Below are 24,721 nucleotides of genomic sequence, written 5' to 3' on the forward strand. Positions count from 1 at the left end.
TTTAGTACATTGAACAATATTGAGATCACATAAAGAATGTTCTCTGACCACAGTAGAGAAGGGAAGCAAATTAGAAATCAACAGAATCAAATTAGAAGAAAATAGAAGGAAATTTGCAAAATATGCAAATATTTGGAAATTAAATAAGATGCTTCTAATAACAAAGAAGAAATCACAAGGAAAATTAGAAAATATTTTGAACTCTTCATTTTCTTTCAAAATAAAAATGCAACGAAGTCAAAGTATATGAGATGTCACCAAAGCCGATCATAGAAGGAAACTGATAACTTTAAATTTCTTTGTTAAAAAAGAAGCATTATTTGTAACAGCCACTTTGGGAGAAGGCAATGGCACCCTACTCCAGTACTCTTGCCTGGAAAATCCCATGGACGGACGAGCTGGTAGGCTGCAGTCCATGGGGTCACGAACAGTTGGACACTTACTGAGCGACTTAACTTTCACTTTTCACTTTCATGCACTGGAGAAGGAAATGGCAACCCGCTCCAGTGTTCTTGCCTGGAGAATCCCAGGGACGGTGGGAGCCTGGTGGGCTGCCGTCTATGGGGTCGCACAGAGTCGGACAGGACTGAAGTGACATAGCAGCAGCAGCAGCATCCCCTCTTAGTGCTTTTTGCTGGTAATTAAAATGCTGCTTTATTCGCTATGCCAAAGCCTTTGACTGTGTGGATCACAATAAACTGTGGAAAATTGAAAGAGATGGGAATACCAGGCCACCTGACCTGCCTCTTGAGAAACCTATATGTGGGTCAGGAAGCAACAGTTAGAACTGGACATGGAACAACAGACTGGTTCCAAATAGGAAAAGGAGTACGTCAAGGCTGTATATTGTCACCCTGCTTATTTAACTTATATGCAGAGTACATCAAGAGAAACGCTGGGCTGGAGGAAGCATAAGCTGGAATCAAGATTGCCGGGAGAAATATCAATAACCTCAGATATGCAGATGACACCACCCTTATGGCAGAAAGAGGAACTAAAAAGCCTCTTGATGAAAGTGAAAGAGAAAAGTGAAAAAGTTGGCTTAAAGCTCAACATTCAGAAAACTAAGATCATGGCATCTGGTCCCATCACTTCATGGCAAATAGATGGGGAAACAGTGGAAACAGTGTCAGACTTTGATTTTTTTTTGCTCCAAAATCACTGCAGATGGTGATTGCAGCCATGAAATTAAAAGACACTTATTCCTTGGAAGGAAGGAAGGTTATGACCAACCTAGATAGTATATTCAAAAGCAGAAGCATTACTTTGCCAACAAAGGTCTATCTAGTCAAGGCTATGGTTTTTCCAGTGGTCATGTATGGATGTGAGAGTTGGACTGTAAAGAAAGCTGAACGCCAAAGAATTAATGCTTTTGAACTGTGGTGTTGGAGGAGACTTCTGAGAGTCCCTTGGACTGCAAGGAGATCCTACCAGTCCATCCTAAAGGAGATCAGTCCTGGGTGTTCTTTGGAAGGACTGACGCTAAAGCTGAAACTCCAATACTTTGGCCACCTCATGTGAAGAGTTGACTCATTGGAAAAGACTCTGATGCTGGGAGGGATTGGGGGCAGGAGGAGGAGACGACAGAGGATGAGATAGCTGGATGGCATCACCGACTCGATGGACATGAGTTTGAGTGAACTCCGGGAGTTGGTGATGGACAGGGAGGCCTGGTGTGCTGCAGTTCATGGGGTCGCAGAGAGTTGGACACAACTGAGTGACTGAACTGAACTGAACTGACACCTGTACAATATTAAATATTCCTAGCCATGAAAACAGCATGACTCCCCATTCCAATGTTCTTTTTGACCCTTGAAAATAAATTCAAACATTTTCTCCACAAAGGTAAAGTGCGATTTTGTCAGCAGATACTTCGTTTTCGTTGATATTACAAATACCTTGTTTTCTATCTTTCTATAATATTTTCTAACTGGCTATTGATCATACACAGGAGAATTATTCATTTTAACATCTGATTTTGAATCTAGTTACCTGACTGAACTCTTTAACAAGTTCTAGTGGTTCTCCTGGATTTTCTATGCAAATAGTTATATCCTATGCTCTTTCCACTAAGCACGCAGAGACCTAAAGAAGCTAAAACTTGGTCGGGAACGCTTTGGAACACACCTTTTTCCTGCTTTGAGAGCCCGCGAATCCCCAGCGGACTAGTTCTTGGCTGAGCGCTCTCTGACCCCGCCAGGTGGACCCACTTAACCGCGGGAACCTGCCGGGCGGCGGGGCGCCCCGCCCGCAGCCCCCGTCCCGCCAATCACAGCGAGGCCTCGCCAGGTGGGCCGGGAAGGGCCAATCCGGGACTCCTTTCCTCCCCCGCCGCCAGCACTCGGGAAAGTTTCTCGGCTGCTGGAAAACTTCTCCCACAGCAGGATCCGGTCGTAATTTGTTGGGCCTGCAGGACGGTTGCCTTCCGCTGGGCCGCGGAGCCGCCCGCCCAGCCCCCGAGCCTCTCATCTCCGCAGCCCTCGAGCTGCCCTGTCTGCCCATGGCGGTAGCCGAGCTATACACAAAGGTAGGCGGGAGGACCAGACCTAAGGGAGGGCGCGTGGGAGGGCAGCGGGCAGGCGCTAGTGCTGACTGTACCTGGCGGCCGGGCCAAACCTGTGCACCTGGCGTTCTCGCCTCGGGGAGGGGCTGCGGAGGAACTGCGGGTCCGGGGAGCGTCGCCCCCTCGAGAGCTCCGGCCCCTGACCGTGGGGAAGGCCCTCTCTTCCCCACCCCTCCCCCGGCAGCCAGAGTCCCCTCGGGCTGGGAAGACCGAGTGCGAGAGGCTGCTGCTCCGGACCCTAGCTTCTCGGTTTCCGGGGGGTCGCGTGTCCTGTTCCTGCGCCTCTCTGCCCCTCCTCCTGAGCCACAGGTGGAATCAGAGTTGCCCATGGAGACTTAGAAACCTCAGACATGGGCAAATAATAACATCCATAATCTTTCCTCTTGGGAGCCCCTCTGAGCACGTTGGCACAGAAGCTGGAACTGCAGCATTCAGGATGTTTTCTAGAATTCCTGCATTCTGACTCTGGGAATCACTCCAGAGCATTCCTCTGAAACCTCCTCTTCGCCACCAGAGGGTTCCCCCCCTACCCCTCCCCGCAACCCCACCCCAGTCTAGGAAGGCCAACATACCCACACGGTGCCCAGAATCTTCTGAGATGAGCTTGGTTAAATACTAGGATAAAAAGTGTGAAAGTGTTGGCCCTTCTGAAAAAAATCCATTCTAATCGCTATAAAGCCATCCCCTACCCCAGTGGAGGAAATCTGTGGTCCCTGGTCCCCAGTATTCAAATGGAAAAGACTAGAATTCAACAATTTCCCCTGACATGTGCCCTAGATTTATGTTTAAAAAGACACTTTTGCTGTAGAAATAAGCACTGGCTGTAAATTTGTTTTAGTTGTTTAAGCAACTTTTTTTCTTCTACTTTGTTTAGTTAATAGTAAAAATATAAATTAACCAAACTATTTCCCCCTCTAATGCATTTCCATTAACCAGAATTCTAAATGGCAGTGTTGGAATAGTTTTACCTGGGAGAATGTGAGTCATCAGATCTTCAAACATGCTACTTAGGGCTTCAACTTATTGAAGGTAAAAGAAAATTCTTGAACAAAAGTATTCTTGGAAGCTACTTTGGAGGACAGAGAAAAAAATTTTGATTCATCCATTTGTAGTAATTTTTCTTGAAGCAAAAATACAGGGATGTGAGGACACCTGTCATCAAGTACCTCACACTAGAAATATTTATTAAATACCAACTACTAGGTACCTTGCCTGGAGAGTCCCAGGGACAGGGAGCTTGGTGGGCTGCTGTCTATGGGGTCGCACAGAGTCGGACACGACTGAAGCGACTTAGCAGCAGCAGCGGCAGCAGGTACCAGGCACAGTGTAGAAAAACTACTATGGACGAGTTTTCTAGAGGTGAGCTTGGATGGACAAAGACTGAGACTCCCAGAGCCGAAGGGCACCTTGATGGCCATCTCCACCCATTTTGTGTCCAAGTAAGTCCTGTGTCCGTAAGCTGCTACCTTTCTTCCCGGTAGCCAGTCAGCCTCCACTTTGTCAGTTTCAGAGCTACCCATCTGTGAAGCTCCCTGTTTAGGTTTTAGTGAACTTGCTTTGTTAAAGAGTTCTTCTTTAAACTGAGACAAAAGCTTACACTCTCTCCCTTGCTTCCCTATCACTCCCTCCCTCCACCTTCCTGCTTGGGGGTGGGGGGCGGGTAGAAAAAAATTTTAAGTGATAGTCTTGCCTCCAGGAGGTTTCTTTTTTAATTTAATTTATATATTTTTGGCTGCACTGGGTCTTCATTGCTGTGTGCGGGCTTTCTCTAGATGCAGTGAGCAGGGGCTACCCTTCATTGTGCTGCTCAGGCTTCTCATTGAGGTGGCTTCTCTTATTGCAAAGAAGAGGTTCTAGGCACTCAGGCTTCAGTAGCTGCAGCATGCGGGCTCAGTAGTTGGGGCTCCCAGGCTCTAGAGCACAGGCTCAGTAGTTGTGGCGCATGGGTTTAGTTGCTCCTTGGTATGTAGAATCTTTCTGGATCGGGATCAAACCCATGTCCCCTGCATCACCAGATTCTTATCCACTGCACCACCAGGAAATCCCAGAAATTTTCTGGTTAATGAGATGTGAGTACTGTCGAGGAATTCAATTTGCTGAGGCCTGGAAAGCCTGCTCAAGGGTAGGGCTGAGAAGCGGAAAATCTTGACTGCCAAAGAGTTAAGTCAGGGCTTCATACTCCAATGAAGATTTTGAATGGGGTGTTTTAGGAAGTCAGATATGCCAGCACTGACCATGGGACTCTGTGCCTGTGGGAGAGAGGCTGGAGTCAGGTAGCTGAGTTCTCAGGTCATCCTAAATGTCCGGGAAAGAATCAGGGCTGCAGTATTAGAAGTGAAGGATGCAAGCTGATTCCAGAGAGCTTAAGATAGATAAAGAAGAGAGACTGAGCTAGGGCCTCTGAGTGGGAGGGGTGAGCCAAGAACGACGTGAGATTAGAGTCTGGATGATGGAAGCAGGATGGTGCTGTTGACGCAGGGACTTCAAGAGGAGGAGACGTTAGGGGAGTTACGAGGCAAGGTTTGTATCTGCAGAGGCTGAGGTGTTTGAGGGGGCTTCCTGGGAGCATTGCCCTGGCTGATTGGAGCCTGGTGTAGAGGATGGGCCAGGAGTTTCTGCCCAGAGGTAGCCACTGAAGCCCAGGCAGTGAGGGCCTCAGCAAGATGTGAAAGAGAGCCAAGACAGGACACTAGGGCTGCATCCCCTCAGAAAGGGAGAGGAGGCTGAGGGGAGGCAGATGGAGCCACTGCAGGGAGGAGGACACAAGAGACCTGGCGTGGGAACCACAGGAAGAGGTTCTGAGAAAGGAGACTCCTGCGAGGCAAAGTGTTGAGAGTAGTTGCTGACAGTTGGAGTGTAAAATGACCCACCCCTTTTCAAAATCTGTTTGGCAATATGCCTTAGAAATGTTCAAAGCGGTTGCTGTTCAGCAGCTCCACTATTTGAAATCTCTCTGAGAAAAACCGGTCCGGCCATCCTCTACTTGAGCCACTCTGGGGGCCCTTGTCACTTTCAGACTCAGCAACCAGCCACAAGCCCCCCCACCCCCACCCCAACCCCCGCATCGTCAGGAGCCACCTGCCAGCTCCTACCTTGGCTCATGCTTTGCCAGGCTTCCTGCTGCCCTGCAGTGCGTTCCTGCAGCTTCACCACTCTGTGCCCTGGTACAGTATCTGTCTGTGCTGCTCACCGGAGCCTTACCTTTACAAATGCAATTTGAGCAGTGCCGCATCGCTCTCTCTCTTTTTAATCGAAGTACAGTTGATTTACAATATTGTATTCGTTTCAGGTGTACAGCAAAGTTACTCAGTTATATATCTTTTTTCAGATTATTTTCCTTGATAGACAAGTGCAAGATATTGAATGTTGTTCCCTGTGTTATACAGTAAACCCTTTTTGCTTATCTATCTTATCTATAGTAGTTTGGATCTGTTGATCCCGTGCTCCTAGTTTATCTCTCCCTCCTCCACTCCTTTCCCCCGTTGGTAACCATACGTTTGTTTCCCGTGTGAGTCTGTTCTGTATATAGATCCATTTGTATTATTTTTTTGATTATACATGTAAAGGTATAATATTTGTCTTTCTCCAACTTAATGTGATATTCTCTAGGTCCATCTGTGTTGCTGCAAATGGAAGTATTTCATTCTTTTTTTATGGCTGAATGTGTGTGTGTGTGTGTATGAGAAACACATCTTCTTAAGCCAGTCATCTGTTGATGGGCACTGGATTGTCTCCATGTCTTGGCTATTATGAATAGGGCTGCTATGAACATTGCAGGGCATGTATCCTTTTGAATTAGAGTTTTCATCTTTTTCGGATATAGGACGAGGATTGGGATTGCTGAATAATACGGTAGTGCTATTTTTAGTTTTTTAAGGAACCTCCATACTGTTTTCCATAGTGACCATCAATTTATATTCCTACCAACAGTATCAGAAGGTTTTTTTTTCCACACCCACTCCTGCATTTATTAGTTGTAGACATTTTGATGATGGGCAGTATGGTCACTATGAGGCGATACTTCATTATGGTTTTAATTTGCATTTCTATAATAATAATTAATTATTATTAGTTGTTGTTTAGTAGCTAAGTTGTGTCCAACTCTTGTGACCCCATGGGCGGTGGCCTGCCAGGCTCCTCTGTCCATGGGATTTCCCAGGCAAGAATACTAAAGTGAGTTGCCATTTCCTCCGAGGCATCTTCCCAGCCCAGGGATTGAAACCACATCTCCTCTGTCTCCTGCATTGGCAGACAGATTCTTTACCATTGAGCCAACCAGGGAAGCCCAATCATTATTAATTAATTGCTAATAATTAGCAGCATCAAGCATCTTTTCATGTGCCCATTGCCCATCTGTATGTATTCTTTGGACAAATGTCTATTGATGTCTTCTGCCCATTTTTTCATTGGGTTGTTTATTTTATTTTGAGTTGTATGGGGTACTTGTGTATTTTGGATATTAACCTCTTGTTGAGGTTAATTCACATTGTTGAGCAGTGCCTCTTCTGAGAAATTTTTGCAGCCAGTCCCTCCATCCAGGCACATTTCATGATGATGTAGCAGCTCCTTAACTCTTTCTCCCCTGTTGACCAAGAGTTTCTAGAGAACAGGGAGCAGTAAGGACTCAGTAAATGTTTGATGTGTGCATGCATGAATGAGTTTTTCTGCTTTCAGAAAGAGCTATGGGCATGACAAAGATGGTGTGGATCATGGTTACTTTTATCTTATAGTCACTGACTACTTCTTATGTGCCAGATGCCATCCTCAGAGGTTTGTGAACTTTATCCTCAGAGCATCTTTCATTTAATCTGAATGCACTGGTCATAACAAACACCCTCTTCCAACAACACAAGAGAAGACTCTATACATGGACATCAAAAGATGGTCAACACCAAAATCAGATTGATTATATTCTTTGCAGCCAAAGATGGAGAAGCTCTATACAGTCAGCAAAAACAAGACCAGGAGCTGACTGTGGCTCAGACCATGAACTCCTTATTGCCAAATTCAGACTGAAATTGAAGAAAGTAGGGAAAACCACTAGACCATTCAGGTATGACCTAAATCAAATCCCTTATGATTATACGGTGGAAGTGAGAAATAGATTTAAGGGCCTAGATCTGATAGATAGAGTGCCTGATGAACTATGGAATGAGGTTCGTGACACTGTACAGGAGACATGGATCAAGATCATCCCCATGGAAAAGAAATGCAAAAAAGCAAAATGGCTGTCTGGGGAGGCCTTACAAATAGCTGTGAAAAGAAGAGAAGCGAAAAGCAAAGGAGAAAAGGAAAGATATAAGCATCTGAATGCAGAGTTCCAAAGAATAGCAAGAAGAGATAAGAAAGCCTTCTTCAGCGATCAATGCAAGAAATAGAGGAAAACAACAGAATGGGAAAGACTAGGGATCTCTTCAAGAAAATCAGAGATACCAAAGGAACATTTCATGCAAAGATGAGCTTGATAAAGGACAGAAATGGTATGGACCTAACAGAAGCAGAAGATATTAAGAAGAGATGGCAAGAATACACAGAAGAACTGTACAAAAAAGATCTTCACGACCCAGATAATCACAATGGTGTGATCACTGACCTAGAGCCAGACATCGTGGAATGTGAAGTCAAGTGGGCCTTAGAAAGCATCACTACGAACAAAGCTAGTGGAGGTGATGGAATTCCAGTGGAGCTATTCCAAATCCTGAAAGATGATGCTGTGAAAGTGCTGCACTCAATATGCCAGCAAATTTGGAAAACTCAGCAGTGGCCACAGGACTGCAAAAGGTCAGTTTTCATTCCAATCCCAAAGAAAGGCAATGCCAAAGAATGCTCAAACTACCACACAATTGCACTCATCTCACACACTAGTAAAGTAATGCTCAAAATTCTCCAAGCCAGGCTTCAGCAATATGTGAACCGTGAACTTCCTGATGTTCAAGCTGGTTTTAGAAAAGGCAAAGGAACCAGAAATCAAATTTCCAACATCTGGTGGATCATCGAAAAAGCAAGAGAGTTCCAGGAAAACATCTATCCCTGCTTTATTGACTATGCCAAAGCCTTGGACTGTGTGGATCACAATAAACTGTGGAAAATTCTGAAAGAGATGGGAATACCAGACCACCTGATCTGCCTCTTGAGGCAGGTCAGGAAGCAACAGTTAGAACTGGACATGGAACAACAGACTGGTTCCAAATAGGAAACGGAGTTCGTCAAGGCTGTATATTGTCACCCTGTTTATTTAACTTCTATGCAGAGTACATCATGAGAAACGCTGGACTGGAAGAAACACAAACTGGAATCAAGATTGCCAGGAGAAATATCAATAATCTCAGATATGCAGATGACACCACCCTTATGGCAGAAAGTGAAGAGGAACTCAAAAGCCTCTTGATGAAAGTGAAAGTGGAGAGTGAAAAAGTTGGCTTAAAGCTCAACATTCAGAAAACGAAGATCATGGCATCCGGTCCCACCACTTCATGGGAAATAGATGGGGAAACAGTGAAAACAGTGTCCGACTTTATTTTTCTGGGCTCCAAAATCACTTCAGATGGTGATTGCAGTCATGAAATTAAAAGACGCTTACTCCTTGGAAGGAAAGTTATGACCAACCTAGATAGCATATTCAAAAGCAGAGACATTACTTTGCCAACAAAGGTTCGTCTAGTCAAGGCTGTGGTTTTTCCTGTGGTCATGTATGGATGTGAGAGTTGGACTGTGAAGAAGGCTGAGTGCCGAAGAATTGATGCTTTTGAACTGTGGTGTTGGAGAATACTCTTGAGAGTCCCTTGGACTGCAAGGAGATCCAACCAGTCCATTCTGAAGGAGATCAGCCCTGGGATTTCTTGGGAAGGAATGATGCTAAGGCTGAAACTCCAGTACTTTGGCCACCTCATGTGAAGAGTTGACTCATTGGAAAAGACTCTGATGCTGGGAGGGATTGGGGGCAGAAGGAGAAGGGGACGACAGAGGATGAGATGGCTGGATGGCATCGCTGACTCGATGAACGTGAGTCTGAGTGAACTCCGGGAGTTGGTGATGGACAGGGAGGCCTGGCGTGCTGCGATTCATGGGGTCGCAAAGAGTCGGACACGACTGAGCGACTGATCTGGTCTGATCTGATCTGATGTGTTAGATATTGCTATCCAATTTTTACAAATCACTCAAACTTTCATGCATTGGAGAAGGAAATGGCAACCCACTCCAGTGTTCTTGCCTGGAGAATCCCAGGGACTGGGGAGCCTGGTGGGCTGCGGTCTATGGGGTCGCACAGAGTCGGACACGACTGAAGCGACTTAGCAGTAGCATCAAGTAAGTTGCCTAAGGTTCCATAGAAGCAATCAAACTAGGATTAAAAGCCTGTCTTCTTAATACATCCTACTGTTACCACCTATTCAACCGCCTTCATCATCTTCAGTTTCTTCAAGGGATCTGACCTTTCTCCCCACAACACAGAGGAGTTTTGGAAAGTCCATCCATTTCATGGCTACCTCCTCCAACATCTGGTTATTTATCAGATCAAATAACCTTCTAATAACTAATTAGTTATTCTAATTACTTCTGGTAACTAAAATGGAACCAATCCCAATGTCCAGCATAGGGCTAGAGTTAAGTGAATTACAGAAAAAAGAATAGTATGAAGCCATTGAAAATGCTACTTATGAAGAGTTCGTAACAACATGGTAAAATGAAGACACAAGAATGTATCCGCTGTGTGATCATAAACAAAATATGCAAAGTATGGAGACCATGTATATCAGTAACAATTCGGCAGTCAGTTCTCTAGCTGCAGAGGAGTCAAGGAGAATGAAGGCTGAGGAAGTATCTTTAGGTTCGGCCTCCAGGATGTCCTTGGCATTGCTTCTCTTTTAGTAAAACTGTGAGGGCAAGAGGGGACACCTGGGCATGATCACAGACTGAAGGTATGGAACTGGTAGAAGACTGAAATTTGAAGATATAAGAAAGGCACCAGGCATGGAATAGCTTCAGAAGGGACTGGTGGACCTGAGGCAGGGTGGCAGGAGTTGAGACATGGAACTCTTTAGAATGAGGTGTGGGCAGGACTGAGAGAGCGTGAGCAGAGTGACACTGCTACCAAACTCTTTCTTACAGTGTCATTCCAGACCTGTCACCATCAAGGCCACCTTCCTCTGGAACATTTTCAATTTCTTGATGCCCATCTTAGTGGCACAGCTCTCCAGGTCTGGCCTGCTCAGCCAGAGGACTGTGGAACTCGTAGGGCTGCAGCCTCTGTGAGCAGCCCTCTGTGCAGGCGAGCATTAAGTCGTGTTCTGTTGGTTTTAAGCAGAGCTGCTGTGTGCTGCTCCTGGAACGCACTGACAAGGTGACTGGGTTAAGTCTTGGCTCCGCTGCTTCCTAACTGGATGACATTGACCAAGTTACTTAACTTCGCTGAGTTTCCACACCCATAGAACGGATTTAAGTCTTGACAGTCATTTTCATTGATTTTTACACAAGTCAATAAATAACTTATATAAAATCCCTAGCACAATACCTGACACATAATGCTTAATAGAGGTTAGTTTTTTTTTTTTTAATATTAATCCTATTGTAATACAGTTAATTTTTGGTACCTAACCATTGGATGTTACATTTATTCCTGTTTAATTTTCCATCTTGTTGTTCAGTGTTCTGCAGCTTATCAAAACCTTTTTGAATCTTAAAAAAAATTTTTTTTTAATCTTGATCATCTTTAGCTCATCATTTAATGTGCATATTTGATACACGTGTTCTGGTTTTTTTATCTAAGATATTGGTGACAGTGATGAATGCAGGGTGCAGCAGTAGAGCTTTATAGCATGCTTCTAAAGACCTTAAATTGCTCTTTCTAATTAATCAGGACTCAGGTCTTAGCCGCAGATTCACAAGTTACATTATCCTTTACCCATCTCTTTCTCTTTTTTGAGCTTGAGGAATTCACAAGGCATCTTCACAGAAGTTCTGCTGAGACTCAGATATGCAAGGTCAAGAGAAATGCAGCCCAGGGCCTCAGTCTAAAATAAGGTCAAAACTGAGTTGAGTAATTTCCATTTGGGTATTCTAAACAGTTTTAGACTTCTATATATCATTAACCACTCTGGAAAATTAGATTTATCTATCATATTATATTTATCTATTGTATTATATATGAACAGTTTAGGGATTTCCTTGGCAGTCCAGTGGTTAGGAGTCCACGCTCCCGATACGGGCGGTGTGGGTTCAATCCCTGGTTGGGAAACTAAGGTCCTGCATATTGCATGGCGTGGCCAAAAAAGAAAAAATTAAATTATATATGAGTAGTTCAAAAGAGTATAAAAAGGAGGGTGTAAAGACTAAAATACCAAGTTTATTTGTGCAAACTACTTGGAATTTGAATTTTTGTTCATAAATTTTTATGTTTTACACTAGCTATGGGGAGATCACTGTACTGAGTTCCAGGGCACAGAGACAAGGCTCCTGAAGCTCACATGCCAGTGGTGGAGAAGGGAAGCTACCAGAAACCTGGGGAAGGGGCAGAGAGAGCTCTGAATAGGAAGCATCCAGTCCTGCCTGGGTGGAAGGTATAGTGGGGGGTCGGGGGGAGCTACCACATGTGGGAGTCTTGAACTGACTCCGACTGCTCAGAGCAGTTGCTCACTGCAGGGGGGACGACGGGTGACACTGTGGGTGGAGGAACAGAAAGTGCACAGCAAAGAGCCAGAAGAGTTTGGCATGTTCCACAGTCTGCTCGTGGTTCTCGTGGCAGCAAGCAGGGGATGGACTGAAAATGAAGGTGAGTGAGGCCTGAGTAGGAGAACTGGCTTGACAGTGGTTCCCAGGCCTGATGTGTACCACCATCCATCAGGGGGCACTTCTAGTCTTCATCTTGCTGGGCCCCACTCATGGAAATTCAGGTGTGGGGAAAGGACTCTGTGTGTCCACAGAAACCCTGCGTTCAGCCTGGTGGAGGAAGCACTCAGCAGGCTGTGGGACCCGTCGGGAGAGTGGTGGGGGCAGCACAGGGGAAGCGATTGGTGGCCGTGGCATGGGGGAGTGGATGGGGCACACAGGTGAGCCCTGTTTAAGACGTAGGCCTTCTAGCACCTGGTGTCCACTAGATTGTTAGGGGGGAAGGGAAGGCAGGTGGGGGTGCCCAGCAGTGTCCCAGGTTTCTGATTTGAGGAGTAAGAGAACTGAGGAGGAAGATCGCATTTGAGGCTGGTGTAGTGATCACTTGAGCCCGGCAGTTGTGTGTCAGAAGACATTTAAGGGGTGACGTATGGGAGACAGGTGGAAATGTGGTCTAGACCCACTGAGAGACCTGGGCTGGAAGAACTCCATGGTGCCGGGGGTGGAAGCTGTGGGCATGGCTGAAAGGCTCCAGAAACAGTCTGTCTTGAGGAGAGGCCACAAGGACCTTGGGAGACACGGGAGGAGGCTGGGGAGCTGAAAGGAGCCTGGAGGAATGGCTGAGGTGGAGGAGGAGAGGAGAGGGAGTATGGGGCCACTGCTCTGGCCTGGCTGACCGAGAGTGGGAGACCCCCTTCCAGTTCAGAGAGTGGCGAGGAAGAAGACCCCCAGCACCCTACATGCCGAGTAAAGTCTCCAAGCCATTCAGTGCCTGATGCTGGTAGATCCCTTACATGGGCAGGAGGCATGAGCAGGTGGGGGGAAGGATGCAGCCTGTCCCTGGGGACGTGTCACTTCCTGAGGGTCAGGACTCCTGAAGCCTTTGCCTCCTTCCCCAGCCTCCTGGGCTGGCTGCTGCTAAGTCACTTCAGTCATGTCTGACTCTGTGCGACCCCATAGATGGCAGCCCACCAGGCTCCCCCGTCCCTGGGATTCTTCAGGCAAGAACACTGGAGTGGGTTGCCATTTCCTTCTCCAATGTGTGAAAGTGAAGTCGCTCAGTCGTGTCCAACTCTTAGCGACCCCATGGACTGCAGCCTACCAGGCTCCTCCATCCATGGGATTTTCCAGGCAAGAGTACTGGAGTGGGTTGCCATTGCCTTCTCTCTGGGCTGGGGCACAGCATGATTTCCCTCTGCGGGAGGTAGGCCTCTCCTCTCTCCCGGCCCCACTGCAGGTGGCCCTGGAGGGCTTGGCAGGTGCCTGAGTCCGGGGGCACCTGCCCTAATAGGAAGGAGCCATCCTGAGGAGATCATATGAGAGCTAGTCACAGTGTTTGTCCAAACGCTGCAAAGGTAGCTCTCCTGCTTTGAAGTGTGGCCTTGTGGGTCGAGGAATGTGCGGCAGGAGGGCGGGACCTAATGGGTGTAACTGAGGTGGAACTGGGTAAACTTGGGCTGTTTACTTACCAGGTTGGGTCTCAGCTGCGGGGCTCTAAACAGCTGATAGCCTTGCCGGCGGAGACACCAGGCTTGGTGGGGTGTGGGCAGCCCGGGGGTCCGGGGCTGAGGAGGACATTTGTGTTCTTGCTGGAGAAAAACAGACTTTGGTTTCACGCGACCTGTTACATTTCATGCTACTTTGAGCTAAAACAAACCAGCCTGTGCACTCTCAAGGAGACGGTTGCGTTGAGAGTTCAGGATTATTTTCTAGGCAGGCTCATTTAATTAACAAGTAGTTCAAAGAAGGAGTCCCAAGCTTTGGCTCCCTGGAGTCCTGGCCTTTGAGATGCTCTGTGTGGTATTTGGCGAGTTACTGACCTCTCTGGGCTGGAGTTTGGGAATCAGTTAAACAAAGGGCTTGGGTTGGTTTAGTGATTTTTGCATCACTTCTCAGAGCCCAAGGATTCCATGGAAAGGCCTGGGGGACCTCAGCTGCAGAACATGGTAGGCTACCACCATTTCGTTTGAAGCGATCTCTAAAAAGAACTTTGACTGACAACTTGGAAAAGACAATCTCCCGGGACCCTTTCAGCTATAAAATTCTATAGTGGCCAACTCTTGATAAATGGGATAGTCTCAAATTATTTTTATCATAAAAATATTAGTGATTTATTTTATAATAAAAAAATTTTATTATAAAAATTTCAGTTTTATAAAGTTAGTAATAATGTTTTCGATAGCAGATCTGATGTGAAAAACAGTAGCCCATGGCTACAAGTATGTGTGGAGTGTGGGTGTGGGTGTCTGCTTGTGAGGCTTCTGTCCACCTGTTTGCCTGGGTGTGTATTTCAAGTGTGTGTCATCACCTGCCAGGTCATTCTTTTTTAATATTTGTTTATTTATTTGTCTGTGCTGGGTCTTAGTTGCAGCATATGGTATGTAGTTCCCTAATCAGGGATGGAACCCCAGCCCCCTGTATTGGGTGCATGGAGTCTTAACCACTGGACCACCAGGGAAGTCCCTGCCAAGTCATTCTTTCTTTCTCTTTAATATTTAGTTATTTATTTGGCTGCACTGGGTCTTATCTGTGGCATGTAGCATCTTCGATCTTTGTTGCAGCACTGGAATCCTTTAGTTCTGGCATGTGAACTCTTAGTTGTGGCATGTGGGATCTAGTTCCCTGACCCCCAGCCCCCTGCGTTGGGAGTGTGGAATTGCTAGCCACTGGACCGCCAGGGAAGTCCCTGCTGGGTCATTCTTCCATTTTCTCTCTCTCTCTGTTTCCCTCCCACCCACCCCACCCCACTCACAAATATTACTCACCCCATGCCACATTTCAGCAAGCTCCTACTCTTAGCTAGCTGTCAAGAATTAAAGCAACCCAGACAACTTAGGGAGTCATGATTGATATCAAATCAATGATATACATACATTTTTGTTTGATAAGTGAGGTAGCTTATATTAACTAATAGATTAATAAATGTGCTTCTCAGCCAGCTTTGTCCTAATCTAGTCCTAGTACCTGAAACTTTGTTTTATACTTATTCTTTATTTCCCTCAACAACTTATTATGAAAATTTAAAGTATATAAAAGAGTTGAAAAAACTTTACAGTCAGCCTCTGTCCCACCACCTAGATTGCAGTATGAATATTTGACTGTATTTGTTGTAATGCATCTGTGCATCTTTTTATACTTCTGTCCACTCCTCAGCCCATCTTATTTTGGGAAGCATTTTAGGGTAATTGCATACATCAGTATGTGTCCTCCTCAATATTCCAGTATGCACATTGTTCAGAGTTGCATATTCAGGTTTTGGGTTTTGGCCACACCACATGGTTTGCAGCGTCTTAGTTCTCCGACCAGGGATTAAACCTGAGTGATGGCAACGAAAGTGCCAAGTCCTAACCACTGGACCACCAGGGAATTTCCAAGAGTTCCATATTTGTTTAGTTCTTCATGTAAAATTTCCAGACAACAAAATGTACCAATCTTAAGTGTACATCCTCTGAGGTTTGAAAAGTGGTAACACCTATTAACCAAAACCCCTTCAAGGTACAAAATGTTGCCATTGCCCACAAGAGTACCTCCCTGGACCCACCATACCTGGAGGCGACTATTGTTCTCAGTTTTTCTCCACATTATATTTGTTTTACTTGTTCTAATACTACATTTAAAGGAGTCATACAGAATGTACTCATTTGTGTACAGCTTCTTTAACTCAGTCTAACACTTGGAGATTCACTCATGTTCTTGCTTATATCAGTAGTTAAGTATTTTTATTGGTAAGTAGTAGCCAATTGTATGAAGATACCACAGTTTTATGTTTTTTTATTCTCATGGACACAGAGTGGACACAGAGTCTAATTTTCAGCAGTTATGAATAAAGTTACTATGAAATGTTCACGTACAAGTCTTTTTGTAAACATATTTTTAATTTTTGCCTTGTTTTGTTTTGGCCATGATGCACACATGCAGGACCTTAGTTGCTTGACCAGGGGTCGAACCTGCCCCTTGCAGAAGTCTTACACACTGCCAGGGAAGTCCCATATTTGCCTTTAAAGATGATATATTCTGATTTATATTACTTATAAAAGTAAAATATGCAAAAACAGAGAATATATAAAATCATAGTGAAGAAGAATGAAAAGTCATAATTATTGCCCAGAATTTTATATAACTGAAATAAGTATGATCTCTCAACCTAAGGAAATATTTCCCCATGGTGGAAAGGCACCAGCAGACCATGGGCCACGTGTTCAGACCAAGCCATCGTTTGGTCATGACATTTGCCTTCTCAGCTGTCCAGAAGCAGAGGTTCACAGAGGACAGTGTCTTGTGCGTGACTGTCCCCAGAGTCAAGGGTGGTGCCAGTGCCAGTTCAGTGACCAGGGACTATACTCAGCAGGATGGCAGGCACTTAGGCAAAAGTGCCTTGACTTTTTCTCCTACAGGCACAAACATTGCCTGTTACAAGAATTTACACACTTGACAATTACCTTCAGACAGTCCATCTGTCCTGGTGAGGGACAATGCCAGAGGACCAGCATTCCTTTGGCCTGTGAGTATAAGGAGGTAGAACAGGGTGCCACTGTAGGCACCAGCCTGAACTGGTTGCTCATCTCAGGTCTGCTTCTGGGGAACCTGGAGTCCCTGAGGCTAGTTTTCTCTGGGAAATGAGGGTTAGATGCTGGATGGCCTATTAGGCTTCATCTAGATCTGGGATGGGTTATGAGCTATCCAGCTTCTGGATTCAGGAATTTTTCTAAGTGCTGCTTCATGTCTCCATGTGAGTGCTTCCCAATTCTTGTTCCCTTTGGCCTGGTTATGTCTCAGGGTAGAGGGGTATCCCGTAGGGGTACCCCATTGCTAGAAACCACTGATATGTGAGCAGAGAGATGCAAATATACACATATGCACATACAGCTCTAGGTTAGAGATTGGCTGAGTTAGCAAAAAAAACCATGTTGACAAACCAGCACTGTGCCAGACACATACATGATAGTTGCCTAGGTGTTGAATCTGTAAATTAATGGCTAGATAGATGAATGAACAATAGAGTAAAGAACAAATAAATGAATGGATGACCACAGAAGAATGTGAGATGTGGGGTCCCGGTCAGAGCAAAAGCAGTCAGTGTATGATGCTGACAGCACGCATGGAGGAGAGAGACGAATGGCTCGTAGAGTCCTATCACAGCTGCCTGGTAGGGACATGGCAGTCACTTTGTGTTTATCTCAAGCAGCATTCAGGAACCACTGGTGAATTCTGGCGAGTGAGGCTGCCTGCTTCCCAATTTATGAGTGTGAATTGTTACATTGTGATAACATACCATAGACTGGGTGTTTCAGCAACAGAGGTGTATTAATATTTTCTCACAGTTCAGGAAGCTGGACAGCCCCCGATCAAGGTGTTGGCAGGGTTGGTGTCTGGTGAGGGTCTTCTGTTTGGTGCAGACAGCTGTCTTCTCACTGTGAACTCCCATAACCTTTCTTTTTGTGCATGCAGGTAGAGAGAGTGTGTTTGCAAACTCTGTTGTATCCCTTCTTCTTATGACATTAATCCTATCAGACCAGGGCGTTGTTACCTCATTTAGCCTTAATTATACCTCTTAAAGACCCTGTCTCCAACTACACTCACATATGGTTTAAGGCTTCAACATATGAAGTCTGGGGAGTGGGAACAATTCAGTACATAGCAGTGTGGTTCAAAAGCCTAAGGACTTGTACATCAGCACAGAGCCAGGTGGGAAACTGAGCTTGGAACTTCTGCACTTCCCATGGAGGGAATCCCTGGCTGCTGACCAGTGCAGTAAGACTGTGGTAACACCGCTGTAACAAGACTTCCACAGCATTTTACAAAGTGCCATCAACTACACAGCTACACAGTCTTATTTAATTTTCCTGGCAAACCTATGAAGTAGGTCTTGTGCCCATTTTGCAGATGAGAAAAGTGAGCAGGAAAAGTGTCTGGCCCAGAGCCACATAGTCCATTAGTGATGAAACAAATCCCTCTGCTCCAATTCATGTCACAGTGCTCAGATCTTCCCACTGAGGGACTCACGGATTTCCCCTCCCAGGCTTTCCTTTTCTTTTCAAGATATATTCAGGAGGCTTTGGGAATTCTGGTACTTGTGACATGAAGCAGCTAGACCTGGTGCGTTGCAGATACACTAAAAATTACCTCAGGGGCTTTCCTGGCAGCTCAGTGGTAAAGAATCTGCCTGCCAGTGCAGGAGACACGGGTTTGATCCCTGATCCGGGAAGATCCCGCATGCTGCAGAGCAGCTAGGCTCATGCACCACAACTATTGAGCCTGTGCTTTAGAGTCCAGGAGCTGCAACTACTGTAGTCTGAGTGCCCTAGAGCCTGTGCTCTGCAGCAAGAGAAACCACCACACTGAGAAACCTGTGCACTGCAGCTAGAGAGTAGCCCCTGCCCTCCACAGTTACAGAAAAGCCCACATGGCAATGAAGACCCAGCACAGCCAATAAATACATTTTAAAAGTTCAGCTGGTGAAGAATCTGCCTGCAATGTGGGAGACCTGGGCTTGATTTCTGGATTGGGAAGGTCCCTTGGAGAAGGGAAAAGCTGCCCACTCCTGTATTCTGGCCAGGAGAATTCCATAGACTGTATCGTCCATGGGATTGCAAAGAGTTGGACACAACTGAGCAACTTTCACTTTCAAAAATTACATCACAAGCAAAAATTAGGTAAAAGTATTTCTAATGAACTTTGGTTCAATTCAGTCACTCAGTCATATCTGACTCTGCGACCCCATGGACTGCAGCATGCCAGGCTTTCCTGTCCATCACCAACTCCCAGAGTTTACTCAAACTCATGTTCATTGAGTCGGTGATGCCATCCAACCATCTCATCCTCTGTTGTTCCCTTCTCCTCTCGCCTTCAATCTTTCCCAGCATCAGAGTCTTTTCCAATGAGTCAACTCTTCACATGAGGTGGCCAAAGTACTGGAGTTTCAGCTTTAGCATCATTCCTTCCAAAGAAATCCCAGGGCTGATCCTTCAGAATGGACTGGTTGGATCTCCTTGCAGTCCAAGGGACTCTCAACAGTCTTCTCCAACACTACAGTTCAAAAGCATCAATTCTTTCGTGCTCAGCTTTCTTTGTGGTCCAACTCTCACATCCATACATGACCAATGGAAAAACCATAGCTTTGACTAGATGGACCTTTGTTGGCAAAGTAATGTCTCTGCTTTTGAATATGATGTCTAGGTTGGTCCTAACTTTTCTTCCAAGGAGCAAATGTCTTCTAATTTCATGGTTGAAGTCACCATCTGGAGCCCCAAAAATAAAATCTGCCACTGTTTTCACTGTTTCGCCATATATTTGCCATGAAGTGATGGGACCAGATGCCATGATCTTCGTTTTCTGAATGTTGAGCTTTAAGCCAACTTTTTCACTCTCCTCTTTCACTTTCATCAAGAGGCTCTTTAGTTCTTCACTTTCTACCATAAGGGTGGTGTCATCTGCATATCTGAGGTTATTGATATTTCTCCCAGCAATCTTGATTCCAGCTTGTGCTTCATCCAGCCCAACATTACTGACATAAGTGAACAGAGAAAACTTTCCCTGAGTCTAGTCATCTAACAATTTGTATTTTGCTTTTAAAGTGCTGAAATTAAACCTGTCTTATTCTCTTGGTCAGTACAACAGGGTTTGGATTCCTGATTCTGAAGAAGTTTGGAAGTCTGCTGAAATAGCAAAGGACTATAGAGTTGGTGACAAAGTTTTGCAACTCCTGCTGGAGGATGGAACGGTGAGGGTCCTTGGTCCTGGCTACCTGTATGTATAAAAGCGGAGCTGTGGGTGTGTACAGGAGGGACAGGCAAATGTTGCTGTGGGTGCAGCCCATGGGTGGGCACGTGAGGGGCAGCTGCTGCTGTGGATCCAGCTGTGTTCTTATGCCCCTCCCGCCTGCCCTGCCCCCACCCCACACTACCTTAAGATATCAAGTTTCCTACATCAGCTGAGTCTCTCTCTGGAGTGAGAAACAGTGGATAGGTCTGTGTTCTGTGCTGCCTTTCTGGGGATTCAGCAATGTTGGGAGGATGCTGAAATACGATTTTATTTTGGTTTTATGAGTCTCAGCAGAGAGACTGGGTGAAGATGAGAAACTTGGAGAGGAAGTTATTTGAGTTGTTGAGCTATAAAGACATCTTACTAGATTCACAGCTAGGCTGACCTTAGGTTTTTAGAATCAAGTCTTTGGGTGCAGAGCTGGACAAAGGATTTTCATGATCTATCTGGATGTGGGAGTTAGTCTGGGGAATATCACGTGAATATTAAAGTGGATTTCCAAGGTATGGAAATGTCTCTTAAGAGACAGAACACGATATTGCCCATCAGTCAGATGGACCTGGATTCGGGGGTCATTTCCTGAGATTCTGGGAAGGGAGACAAAGCAGTTTAAAAAGGGCACATGCTCTATAATCAGACTATCTGGATTCAAGTCCTACCACAGCCACTCACTAAGTCTGTGCCCGTGACTCCTCACCTTCGTCATGTGTCAGCTGAAGTTAGCAGCAGCGGGACCTCACAGGGCTGCTGGAGATCAGGTGAGATCATGCTTGGGGGCATATGCAGGTGCAGGGGATGAGGCTGAGATGCTGTTCTTTCCACTTAGCCTTCCCATTCCCAGCAGATACTCCTGGGGGGCAGTTGTTGAGTCTCAGTCATCTGATTAGGGATCAGATGGCTTTGGAGAGAAAAATCTCAGGGCGGCAGCTGCAGTGGCAGTGTGCTGCTTTAGTAACATGAGCAGGGCTTCAGGTGGCCACATTCCTGGCCCTGAACCAGCTGCCCGGATGGAGGAGGAGGGGGAGAGGCAGGTAAGGTAATAGGCGGCCACACTGTGCTTTATTTAACCCATTGTCTACACCATGAAGGACAAAGCCTGCTTTGTGTAAGAAAATGTCACCTCTGTCTCCATTCTCCATGTTCTTCACATTCACATTTCCCCCCTCCCCCAAAGACTGTCTGTTCCATTTGTCTTTCCCTCTCTGTTTCTTTTACACATAAAATGTACACGTGTGCACACACACAGTGGCTGAACTGGAAAAGGAGGTTGTTGATTTAAAATAGAAAACAGAAAAACTCAGGAAAAGTAAAAAATTATAAACGAGTAGCACTTTTCTTTATCTTATTCTTGAAAGTGTGTAGGTTAAGAATAGCCTGCTTGGGGCAGGTCCATAACATAACTGCACTGATAATGAGCAGGCAGCTGCTCTGGGGCCCTGTGCCCAGTCGTCCTGGAGTGCTCCGAGCTGCTCTCCTTATGGAAAACGGCCCAACAAGTCAAACCCCCTGCCAGCACTGACTGGAGGCATCACGACACAGGCCTCAGAGTCAGCCAGACGCATGTTAACTGAGTGACCTTGGACAAGGATCTTTACCCCTCTGAATCTGTCTCCTTAAGTCTTGGTTTGGGATGCCAAGCCCTCCTTGGAGAGCAGTTTTGAGAATCAAGGGGAAACCAGTGCAGAGTACTTGGCCCAGGGGCTGCAGAGCAGGTTCTTGCTAAGGGGCAGCTGGCTCGCCTTTTCACCTTGTGCCTTTCTGGGAAGGAAGGCAGCCCGGGAAGGTGGAAGAGAAGCAAGCCTGCTGGGTGACTTTGCTCAAGTCCCTTCCCAAAACTGAGAAATGAAAGTACAGGAAGGTAGAACAGGTGGTGAAAAGGGCCCTTAATGCTCTGACACCTACAAGACCCACAAGACCTTTATTCTGCTCAGGCAGTTACTTCCAGAATACACACTGGTGAAATCCCACAGAAGAGGGGCCATCCTGAGCCGGTTACTCGGCCCAGGGCTGAGGTTGATAGAAACAGGCAGCCCTGCAGCAGGAGACGTGTGCCCCTGGGAACACAGGCAGCTGCAGACAGGAGTCACCTGCACAGGGAGCTGCCCACAGACAGACTCACCCACATCAGCTCCTTTGGACACTCCTCACCACCAAGAATGTCAACTTCATACAGAGATGCAGTAACCTTAGAGCTTCAAGGGCCCTTAGATCACTGAGTCATTTAGCAACAAAACCTTGTTTTCAAATGAAAGTTTTTGTGGTACCCAGCAGCTGAATCACATACAAATAGAGCCCCTGTGTCAGAAATTGGACAGGGTACCCAGGTCCCTGGCCATATGGCTTCTCTGTCACCCCTCATTGAGGGTTCTGTAGCTCTGAGGATCCCCAATCCAGTCCAGCGCATCTTTTCACAGATGAAAGAAGAGAGACCCAGAGAGGATAAGTGATACACCCTAGGGCACACAGTCAATACCTTGATCCCCTGGCTCCCAAAAGTCAGATTATTTTCTCACTGCTATACATACATTTGTTTTCCAGAGTGCCAAAGAGGGGTAGATAGGAAAGAGGACAGTGATTCAACAGAAACACTCCAAACCTTTTACTTCCAGAACTTTAATTTCATCTTTGTCCAAAGGAGCTGGATTATTCCATTGATCCTGAATGTCTGCCTCCACTTCGAAATCCTGACATCCTCGTGGGTGAGAATGACCTCACAGCTCTCAGCTATCTCCATGAGCCTGCAGTGCTCCACAATCTCAGAATCCGTTTTGCAGAATCCAAACTCATTTACACCTACAGCGGTAAGGAAAGCAATTCCAGGAGAGCAGGAACGCTTGCTGTCTAGAGCATCCTGATTACGTTTTAGATTATGTTTATATTAGAAATGTTGACTTCTGTCAAAATGCGTAATCACACCTAAACATTTGCCCAGATTGCTATCTAAAAGGTACAGACATCTGAACTTAGAGAATCTGTTATAAAATGAACTATCTCGGTGGGAAGAGTCTTCAACAAATACTAAGCTTGGAGTACCAAGAAAAATGTATGTAGGTAAAGCTTGTGTTTGAGTTTCTATTGGCTATAATAAGTTTATTACTGGAGCAATATTATCATTGTGTTTACGCTGAGGATGGTAAGAGCCTCTCAGTTTTAGTGCATTGCCATCTGTCATCTTGTCTAACCTTAAGGGTGGCCTAGAAATGTAGGTGACATCAGCAGGGAACGGAGATTCAGAGCATAAAGTGACCTACCCAGACTCGCACAGCAGGTTTAATAAGTGGCTGATCTGAAAGTTTCTCAAAAGACCCAAAGAGGTGACATCACTGCATCCAACATCTTTCCTCAGGAATCATCTTGGTGGCCATGAATCCTTACAAGCAGCTGCCAATATATGGAGATCCCATCATCCATGCCTACAGCGGGCAGAACATGGGCGACATGGACCCACACATATTTGCCGTGGCGGAAGAGGCATACAAGCAGATGGCCAGGTGGGGCTTCCTCTGATTCTCCCAGTGCTCCTACATCTGCTGGGCCTCATAGTGGCAGGGAGACAGCTGGCCCAGTCTCATTAAAAGTGACCCTCAGGGACTTCCCCGATGGCCCAGTGGTTAAGAATCTACCTTGCAATGCAGGGAATGTGGGTATGATCCCTGGTCTAGGAACTAGACATGCTGCAGAACAACCAAGCCCACTGCTACAACCAGGGAGTCCATGCGCCACAAAGTTCCTGCGTGCTGTTCCTAAGACCAACAGCTAAATAAATAATTATTTTTAAGTGACCATCAGGCTGGAGGGGGTGCTTGGTAGAGCAGACTGGCTTGTACCGAATAGCAAATGTTGGATATAGCTGACCTGTCTCCACCAAGCCTCCTGGTTTTACTCCTAGATAGTCCTGTCGGTCCTACCAACCTGGGAATAGTCAATGCTTTTCTTGCAATGTGTTTGGTTGGAAGAAAACTGATTTTTTTCTCCACTGTGAGATGTTTAGGCTTTTTTGCCCAGCCAAGGCAGAAGATTCTGATGATAGATGAGCACAGGTTTTAGCTGTAGGATATTTGAAGTTTTATGCTAATATTGCCTCCTCTTTCTTGTGTGGTATGTGAAGTTCTTATTTTGTTAGCACCGGACAAGGCACTGTGCACACACTCCCACACATCACCCTGAGTGCCCTCAAAAGAGCCCATGATGAGGATGCCCAGGCAGTGGTCAGATGACTGAGATTTGAAGCCATCCACCCAAGGTCACTCAGCAAGAGAAAGGCAGAGCTTGGATTTTCCCTCAGATTTCTAGATTCCATGTGTAATTTTTTTTCCTTATAACTATTCTGTTTTGTCTTCAACATCCTGATCTGCAAAAGGATCTTTGTAGATCCTTACAGTTTGCAAAAGAACTTTCATAGACAGCGGTCTAGTTTGAGTCTGGAAACACCTCTGTGAAGTCTTCTGAGCTGCCATCATTTCCTTATTTCCAGATCAAGACTTGAGACACAGGACCTGAATCTGCTACTGTTTACTGCATAACCCTGGACACAGCCCTGAGCTCCCTGAGCTTCAGGGTCCTCATCCGTGAGCT

General features: G+C 45.9%; 1 protein-coding gene across 1 annotated transcript in view; it reads left to right on the top strand.

The window, feature by feature from the left end:
* Positions 1–2,324: 2,324 nt before the first annotated feature.
* Positions 2,325–24,721, top strand: part of MYO5C (myosin VC) — a 118,469-nt gene continuing 96,072 nt past the window's right edge. Inside the window, exons 1-4 of the mRNA XM_027553992.1 lie at positions 2,325–2,527; positions 19,995–20,105; positions 22,782–22,947; positions 23,493–23,637. Coding sequence (XP_027409793.1) covers positions 2,501–2,527; positions 19,995–20,105; positions 22,782–22,947; positions 23,493–23,637 — 449 coding nt within the window. The 5' untranslated portion in view covers positions 2,325–2,500. The remainder of the gene's footprint in view (positions 2,528–19,994; positions 20,106–22,781; positions 22,948–23,492; positions 23,638–24,721) is intronic.

Source organism: Bos indicus x Bos taurus, chromosome 10 (assembly GCF_003369695.1).
Source record: "Bos indicus x Bos taurus breed Angus x Brahman F1 hybrid chromosome 10, Bos_hybrid_MaternalHap_v2.0, whole genome shotgun sequence".
Lineage (NCBI taxonomy): Eukaryota > Metazoa > Chordata > Mammalia > Artiodactyla > Bovidae > Bos > Bos indicus x Bos taurus.